The sequence below is a fragment of the Coenobita brevimanus genome, chromosome 45, assembly GCF_032717465.1.
Source record: "Coenobita brevimanus isolate Jiangsu-jjx chromosome 45, ASM3271746v2, whole genome shotgun sequence".
In the NCBI taxonomy this organism is placed as follows: domain Eukaryota; kingdom Metazoa; phylum Arthropoda; class Malacostraca; order Decapoda; family Coenobitidae; genus Coenobita; species Coenobita brevimanus.
The window spans coordinates 24,020,915-24,031,089 of record NC_136998.1 but is presented as its reverse complement, the minus strand read 5'-3'; the positions used below and the strand labels follow the sequence as shown (position 1 = coordinate 24,031,089).

General features: G+C 39.0%; 1 protein-coding gene across 1 annotated transcript; it reads left to right on the top strand.

Moving 5' to 3' along the window:
• The first annotated feature begins 4,138 nt into the window (after window positions 1-4,138).
• Window positions 4,139-4,711, top strand: LOC145398458 (uncharacterized). Its single transcript, XM_080271339.1, has one exon. It carries the CDS (start codon window positions 4,139-4,141, stop codon window positions 4,709-4,711), a length of 573 nt encoding a protein of 190 aa, XP_080127465.1.
• The last annotated feature ends 5,464 nt before the right edge of the window (window positions 4,712-10,175 follow it).

Genomic DNA, 10,175 nt, shown 5'->3' with positions numbered 1-10,175 from the left:
TTCGTGTATAATATATTCATGCTTAATGTTTTGATTCGTGCATATTATGATACGAAATCGGTCGCAGTTTTGAATGGTAAGTTGCCAGGGTACGATAATGACAACCTCGGAGCCGTGCGCTGCGACTATAGTATGTGACACTGGTTCAACCACAGCACCCCTTGTGTCAGGCAAAGTAGCAAGTGGCTTGGTGAACGCTTCCCAAAGTTTTTACAAGTCTGGCGGGAGGCGAACCCGCACTCACCAACGTGCGAAACGCACACTCTACCACTGTACCACATAGGCGTATATATATATATATATATATATATATATATATTGCTGCTAGTACTACTACTACTGCTGGTGCTGCTGCTTATTATTATTATTATTATTATTATTATTATTACATTGTGGTAGGTGGGGGCGCTCACCAATCACTCACTCAATGTAGTGCTGCTCTCGGGTGTCTGCCCTTTCCTCTCCTCCATCCTTCTTTCCTTCCATCCTATGTCTTTCTTTCCTTCATTCTTTCCTCGTCCTTCTGCCTGCGGGTGACTTTACATTCCCTCTTGTGTCTTTCTTTCCTTCATTCTTTCCTCTTCCTTCTACCTGTGGGTGACTCTACACTGAGTGACAAGCCAAATGATTTCCTGTACACCGGGAAACTATTTACTACATTGGGTGGTAACCATATAACCAAATTTTGGCGCCTGGTGGTTTAGTGAGTAATTACGGAGCTCCAGTCGGATTGAGCTGGTGAAGGTTTATATCCAAGGCATGGTTGGGGTTTATTGCTCATGTAATGCCACTCAGGGATGAGTGAGGCTGGTCACTTTCATTTTAAATGTCAGGACCAACTTGCCTAGCCCCGGGCTCCTATGCTCCTAATGGGGCAACGTAGGATTGGATGATGAATGAATGAAATTATTATTATTATTATTATTATTATTACAATAACAATAACAACAGAAATAATAATAATAATAATAATAATAATAATAATAATAATAATAATAACAACAACAACAACAATAACAACAACAATATTAATAATTAAGTAGATGCACACTTTCTTCCTTTCCATTCTGAGAAAACAGGGAAACTGCATTCCTAATCCTGCGATATACATCCCTTCGTTTAAATCAGTGTGCTTTCTTTCCTCAATAGCCTATCGCATTTATTTTTCTACCCAAATGTCGGATTATGGATGAGAGTCCATTGTATAACGTGTACTAAGATACTAAAGCCATATCTGCCCTCCTATCACAATTTCTAAGATTTTTTATTTTCTTTCGTGAGAGGGCATACGCACCTAGGAATCATTGCTGGAATATTGTATATACTGGATGACTTCCCAGGAACCAGAGAACTCATCCAGTTCAGCAAATACCCAAGGGGTTAAAGCAAATACACACACACACACACACACACACACACACACACACACACACACACACACACATAGGCTGAATCTCGCGTAGCATTACTGGGCGAGTTGTTGGAAATTATATAATCCTGTTTTGCACGTTTGACCATGAAAATAATAATAATAGTAAAAACGATAATAATAATAATAAAAATAATAATAATAATAATAATAATAATAATAATAATAATAATAATGATGATAATAGTAATATTATTTTTTTATTATGATTATTATTATTATTATCATTATTATTATTATTATTATTATTATTATTATTATTATTATTTTATTATTATTATTATTATTATTATTATTAATAGTAATAATAAAAATAATGAAAATGGTGATCCATCCATCCATCATCTATTCCCGTGTTGCCCCATGAGGAGAGTAGGAGTCCGGGGCTAGGCAACTTGGTCCTGACATTTAAGTTGAGCGTGACCAGCCTCACTCATCCCTGAGTGGCATTACGTGAACAATAAATCCCAACCATCCCTTGGATATAAACATGTACGGGCTCAATATGATTGGAGCGCCTTAATTACTCACTAAATCACCAAGTGCCATAATTATAATAATAATAATAACAATATTAATAATAATAATAATGATGATGATGATGATTATAATAATCATCATAATCATCATCATCATCATCATCATCATCATGATCATCATCATCATGGTGATGATGATGATGATGGTGATGATGATGATGATGATGATGATGATGATCATCATCATCATCATCATCATCATCACAGAGGATCAGACGATATGAAAAAAGACAAAAGTTCTACCACCAAAACGAAACGTACAAAGAAAACACCTAAAAGTTCTACTGAGAATTAGGGAAGAAGAATATCGAAGTCCGCAAAACACCTGAGAAAGAAGCTGTTGAAAATTTCTAGGCCAACATCTGGGAGAAGGAAAAACATCACACTGAGAATGCTGAGTGGATAAAGAAAATAGAGAATGAAAACCAACAAACACCTGCACAAGAGTGGCCAGAAATATCCACAGAAGAGATGAAAACAGCAATCCAGAAATCTAGTAACTGGAAGGCTTCAGGGAACGATGGCATGGCAAACTTCTGGCTAAAACACCTACCAGCACTACATGAAGACCTGACCTATGCCTACAACAAGTGCAGAGAAAACCCTGAGGAATGCCCTCGCTGGCTATCAACTGGTACTACCTACCTTCTCCCCAAAAATGAGGAAACCAACAACCCCCAAAACTACCAGCCAATTACATGTCGCCCTACAATGTATAAGATTTTAACATCCATATTAACAGCCAGAACCTACAAGCACCTGGTGGATAGCAACCTACTCCCAGTGGAACAAAAAGGCTATAGAAAAGGGAGCTGTGGATGCCAAGACCAGCTGCTCATAAATAAAGCCATATTGGAGGAGACCAAAACCAGAAAAAAGAACCTCACAACAGCTTGGGTTGACTACAAAAAGACATTCAACTCTGTTCCCTACGGCTGGGTGATAAAATGCCTTGAAATCTACACCTCACCGATTGTGAAAGTCTTCATCAGAACCAGTATGACGAAATGGAAGACAACCCTCAGACTCAACAACAATGAGGGAACTCTAACATCCAGACAGATCAATTTCAATAGCGGAATCTTCCAGGGGGACTCTCTCACCTCTTCTCTTCTGCATTACTCTTGCTCCACTCTTTTGAACAACAGAGACTATGGTTACAAGACAGGCAATACGATCATCAACTACCTGGTCTACATGGATGACCTGAAAACCTATGCCAAAAACGGCGAAGAACAGAAAGGCCTACTCACCATCGTTAAAGGCTTTAGTGATGACATCGGAATGAAGTTTGGCCTAGACAAATGTGCCAAAACTACCTTCAAAAGAGGCAAATTAAGAAATGCTGAAAATATCGAGCTTGATATAGATACCATCATCCAAGATCTAGAACAAGAGGGCACATACAAAAACCTTGGTGTGAATGAAGGAGATGGAATTCAGCACGCTAAGATGAAAAAGAAAACACGAAAAGAGTAATACAGACGCATAAGACTGGTGCATAAGTCAGAACTCAATGCCACCAACAGAATAGAAGCAATGAACACCCTTGCTGTTCCAGTCGTCACCTACAGCTTCAGCATCATCAACTGGAAAATGGAAGAACTAAAGAAACTTGACCGAAAAACAAGAAAACTGCTGACAATGGAAAAAATGCACCACCCTAAAGCGGACGTGGATAGGCTTTACCTGCCAAGAACATTTGGGGGAAGGGGTCTTATTCAAATTGAGACAACGTACAAAACAACCACGATTGGTCTTGACACGTACCTCAAGACAAAGAGGACAGTCGTCTTATGATTCCGAGAGACCATGAACGAGCAAAGAAAACATCAGTACACCACAAAGCTGTCAAATTCAGAAGAGAGCTCAATACACCTGAGATCCAAATCATGGAGAATGAGGAAGCCACCAACTATGCTCGATGAATATAACTGAAAGCTAAGCACCAAGAACTAGAACAATTAAAGAGTAAATGGGAAGAAAACCCTCTATACGGGCAGTACCCGAAAGGAGTCAGTGACAGAGACGTGGACCAACGCAAACAAACCGATGGCTAAAAACAGCATGCCTATAATCGGAAACGGAAAGATTTATCATCGCAGCTCAAGACCAATGCATCAAAGCTAATTATTACTGGAACAAGATCTTGAAAGACGGCACCAATCTGATGTTCAGGATATGCAACAAACACCAAGAGACAACAGACCATCTAATCTCCGGCTGCTCAGAAGTGGCCAAAACTGAATACATACAAAAGCACAACCAAGCAGCAACATACATCCATTGGGCAACCTGTAAGCACTATAACATCAAAGTCAAGGACAAATGCTATGAACATGAACCATCAAGTGTTACAGAAAACGAAGAAGCCACTCTATTATGGGACATGCCAATCCAGACGGTTAAAGAAATTAAAGCCAACAGGCCCAACATGGTTGTGAAAGACAGAAAGAAAAGAACGTGTGTGCTTATCGATATGTCCGTCCCCAACAAGAGTAACACCTCCCTCAAAACAATTGAAAACCTCTCCAAATACAAAGACCTGGAGACAGAAATTGAAAGGATGTGGCGCATGAGAACGACAACAGTACCAGTGGTCATAGGAGCTCTTGGCCTGATAAAGAAAGGGATGGAAAAATATACCAGCAAAATCCCCGGAAACATCGAGATACAAGAGTTGCAGAAGATCGTCCTCCAAGGAACTGCTCATATATTGAGAAAGACGTTATCCATCAAGTGAATCATCACACCCTCATGGGAGCCCTAAGTTCAAGGGTTGGACTCGGCCCCATGAGTGAAAACAGCAGGACTTCAAGGAATACATAATAATAATAATACTAATAATAATAATAATAATAATAATAATAATAATAATAATAACAATAATAATAATAATAATGCTTTATTTGCGCGTTCATCTTCCAAATTAGCTCCGGACATCCCCCCAATAAATGATGGTAGGTGGGGGCGCTCACCATCTATTCACTCGATGTAGTGTTGTCTGCCCTTTCGTCTCCTCCATCCTTCTTTCCTTTCATCCTCTCCTGTCTTTCCCTCATTCTTTCCTCGTCCTTCTGCCTACGGGTGACTTTACACTCCCTCTTCTGTCTTTCTTTCCTTCATTCTTTCCTCTTCCTTCTGCCTGTGGGTGACTCTACGCTGAGTGATAAGCCAAATGGTTTCCTGTACGGCATGAAACAATTTACTACGCTGGGTGGTAACCATATAACCAAATTTTGGCACCTGATGGTTTAGTGGGTAATTGCGGCGCTCCAGTCGGAGTGACCCGGTGCAGGTTTACATCCAAGGAATGGTTGGGGTTGATTGCTCACGTAATGCCACTCAGGGATGAGTGAGGTTGGTCACTCATCTTAAATGTTAGGACCAACTTGCCTAGCCCCGGGCTCCTACGCTTGTCATGGGGCGACGTAGGGTTGAATGAATAATAATAATAATAATGATAATGATGATGATGATGATGATGATAATAATAATAATAATAATAATAATTATAATAATAATAATAGTAATAATAATAATAATAATAATGGTGATGATAATAATAATAATAATAATAAAATAGATGTGCAGCTTCTGTGTTTTCAGAGAAAACATAGAAACAAAACACTCAGTCCTGTGATATGTGTCGTTTTCCTTGAAATCCTTGTGCTCTCAATCCCCCGTTTCTGATCATTTTTATTTTTGGGTGGTGACCCTTCCAAGAATCACTGGGGGATCTCGCTCCCAGAAGATTGCATTGCTGATAGCGTCCGATGTACAACATGTAATAAGATATTAAGGCATATAATTGGTCTCCTTTCATTATTCTGATAATCATAAATTATGTGAAGGGGGGGGTCGGGTTCACCTAAAAATCACAGTTGGAAAATGGATATAGTGGGATACCAGGGTAACCAGACGAACTCACCTGGGAAGTTTTAATGAAATCTTTCTCCTGTTTTTGATAGCTTTTAGTCTGATGAGGGGTCTACCCCCCAGGAATCACTGGGGGGGGGGATCACGATCCCCAAGTATCGCATTATTGATAAGAGTCCATTGTACAACTTGTACTAGGATATCAACACAATCTTCCACAGGAGTACACACTAATGTTTAATAATACCCAGCTCAATCTTGCATCATCTTTGAACATGCTTGGGGTTTCATTCACTTAGGACTTATCTTGGAAAGATCATATAGCATCTCTTGTAAAATCTGCTTCCAAGAGATTGGGTGTGCTAAGCCGATTCCGTACCTTCTTTACCCCTGCTCAGTTGTTGACTTTATACACGGGTTTTACTCGCCCCTGTGTAGAGTACAACTCCCATGTGTGGGAAGGCTCCCCACATACAGCTCTTCTCAATAGGGTGGAGTCAAAGGCTTTTCGTCTCATTAACTCTCCTCCTCTTACTAGCTCCCTTCAAACTCTGTCTCTTCGCTGCACTGTTGCATCTTTATCTCTTTTCTATCGGTACTTCAATGGTCATTGCTCCTCTGAACTGTCTGCTTGCATTCCTCCACCTCTACGACGGGCGCGTAGCACTCGTCTAGCAACAAACTCTCATTCCTTTTCTGTCCAACTCTCTAATGCAGGAGTTAACCGTTACTCCCATTCCTTCATTTATGCAATGGGTCAACTCTGGAACTGTCTTCCTCTGTCTGTATTTCCTATGTCCTATGATCTCCAGTCTTTCAAACGCAGTGTGTCAAGGTATCTCGAAATGAACGGATCTTGAATTTGGCTCTCTTTTGTATTGTTTTAGTTTTTTTTTCTTGGAAGGAACAGTTTGCGGGCTCCTGGCCCTTTGTTCCTTCTTTCTTGTATTAAATATATATATATATATATATATATATATATATATATATATAGTATATATATATATATATATATATATATATATATATATATATATATATATATATATATATATATATATAGTATGCCCTCCTTTCATTGCCTCTGAGAATTGTTCATTTGTGGATGGGGGCTAACCTTTTAACATAATAATGGTGGAAAACTGTACATACTGGAAGACATTATCAAGGAACCAGATGAACTGTCATAAAAGCTCTTTTGAAATTCATGAGCTCACTTTCCCCTATTTCTAATCGTTTTAATTTTGGGGAGGATGTCACCCCCAAATACCATTCGGGGGAATACGTTCCCCAAGTATCACATTTCGGATTATAGTCCATTGTACAACATGTAATAAGATATCAGAGCCGAGGACCTATTTCCCCACCTTTAACTCTTACTGAGAATTTTTAATTTGGTGAGGTGGTGGGTTGACCCCCTTAAACTCTCGGTTGCAAAATGGTACGAGTATATAGTGGAAAACTTCCCAGTGACCACACGAACTTACATGGCAAAAGTCATTCAAATCCATCAGAAAGTTAGGAGAAGTTCACACACACACACACACACACACACACACACACACACACACACACAGCCTGAGCTTAGCGTACCAGTAGCGTGTTTTTTCTTCATCAGGTACAGATACACTTAGTCATCCAGCCATATTGACAACGTCGGAACAAGTTCATTGAGAAATGCTTCGGCAACGTTGAGCCTTCACTTGGGAACAAATGAAGCAGTTTGGTAAATCTCACACACACACACACACACACACACACACACACACACACACACACACACACACACACACACACACACACACAAACAGAAAAGCGTGTTAGGACATTCGACCAACCTGCACCTATCTAGCTTTGGCCTAACCTAACGTACCATAATACTGTACATTTTTTTTGTGGGGGGGGGGCAGGGGGGATGACGAACGTGCAAATTTGCCGTCCCTTCTCAGAACACTCGATCCGACGGTGCCAGTATGACTGGATGACCAATTACACCAAGCATATAGCATCGCAGAACTGATAATAATAATAATAATAATAATGAGATGCTGATGTTGATGGTGGTGGTGGTGGTGATGATGATGATGACAATGATGATGAGATGCTGATGATAATAATAATAATAATAATAATAATAAAAATAATAATAATAATAAATTTTATGATCAGTACTTTCGCGTTCGACTCAGCGAGCAAAGGCCAGATGAGAAAACACAATCATACATGTAGTAAGGCGGCTTCTGGGAACCAGTTAACGTACGGTCATCTACGTACATCATTGGGAATTGCAGCAAGAAAGGCGATACTTATAAGGTTTCTGACAATTCGCAATCATTTTTTTTTTTAATACCCCAAATTATACTGAGTACCAAAACTGTTATCCCGGAAGCTATTAATGCTATGGCCGATCTGAGCAGATCAATGGAAAACCTATAAAAAAGAAACCTGTATTATGTAACTGACGTCTCTGAAAATTCGACATTACCTCTACTTTAAATACACCAAGTTAAGCACCAAAACTAAGTTATCTCAGAAATTACCAAAACTACAGCGGATCTATGCACATCGTTGTAAAGTTAATATATATATATATATATATATATATATATATATATATATATATATATATATATATTAATAGGCGTTATTTAAGTGACTTGTCTCAAAATCTGCCACCATATTGCTGAAAACAGCTTGATACAAAGTTCGATCACTCAACAAGTGAAGCACCCGCCCCATTAACTGGTCTAAGGTTCTACTATTTTAAAATGTCGTGTGACCTCGACCTTCAACAGATTAGTTTCAAAATCACGCTGCCTCATTAACTCTTATACCAAATTTGATACGTCATATCAGAAATATTTGAGTTTAGTTTTCTCAGTGACCTTGACCTTTGATCTATGCCTGTGACCTTTATGTTTGCCAGTTTTCAAAATCGAATCTGTTTATCCGGGTTTCAGTCTGAACTCTACCACAAAGTTAAGTCTACATCGGTTGATAATCTGATCTTGCCATGTGACTGCGATCTATTGTTAAAAAAAAGTTCAGCTCCTCGGGTGAGCCTTAACTCATCCATCAACTTTGGTCCATATCAGATGAAAATTGCTTAAGTGACTTGTCCACATATAGACACAAGGTCAGACTTTGACGTTGCCCTGTGTTCTTGATCTTTGACTCCTTGTTTGTAAAACTGAAACCTCCCTTTTTGCTCGTCCCTTAATGCTTCCACAAAGTTTGGATTAAATCAAACAGAAGTTGCTTGTGTTGGCCTTGTTCTGTGATCGTGGCCTTTGACCTTTCGTGGTGACCTAGATTTTTGACTGGTTGTTCTCAAAATCGATTCCTGTTATTTTTGTCTTATGCTTAACCCTTCCCCAATGATAGAGATTGCCGTGTGACCTTGACCTGACCAAATGTTCTCAAAATCAAAGTGTTTACTTCATCACTGTTTCTCAACCCTTCCATGAAATCTTAAGACTGAAGCAAAAGTGTTTGTGTTGTTTTCTAAAGAAACACACGGGCCCAACTCTGACCTTTGTCTTTGAATGCTATAAAAATTGAATCACTTGAATCCTGTTTTACCTCATCCCTTCCTCCAAGTTTGGTCTTAGATGGATAAAATCTGTGGAGTTTGATTTTGATAGATCAGCTTTTGACCAGGTCTTGTGGCCTTGACCTATGACACAATGCTCTTAAAAAACATAGGCCTTGGTCTTCGTTGCCCCTCAGCCCTTCCACCAAGTTTAGCTGTATATATATATATATATATATATATATATATATATATATATATATATATATATATATATATATATATATATATATATATATATATATATATATATATATATTGTTACATAGCCTATGCTGCATGTTTGATCACGAGCGTGTTCTGCCTCAGTCCCCCCTTCTACAGTTATGGTAGAGTGAGTCGTCCTTTCTGTTGTTCACAGTAGGATTGTCAGCTCTTTGTCCCCTATGGCTTCGTTTGCGCGTCCTTCTTACAAGTTGTATCAAGCTCTGCTGGCCCCTATATAATGAGCTCAGTCTCTGCATTGTTGCCACTTAGATCTACTCCTCATTTTGTTCACATCTCTGTCCTCCCCTGTACAGTTATTATTGTGAGTGCTCAGGAAGTCTCCAGCCATCTAGCAGCTGTGTGTAATTTGAGTATAACTGTTGTTGCATTTTGTTCTTGTACTGTACAGCATAAGTTGTTAATTTGTAGGCCTAGTGAGGTTTTTGTAATTCATGCGGGGTTCTTATTGTCAGCCATCAATAATAATATTTTGTATCTGTAATAATATAATTGGCATTCACTGAGTATT

Excerpts from the sequence above, each read along its gene's own strand:
- LOC145398458 (XM_080271339.1), top strand. The coding sequence starts at position 4,139 with ATGTTCAGGATATGCAACAAACACCAAGAGACAACAGACCATCTAATC.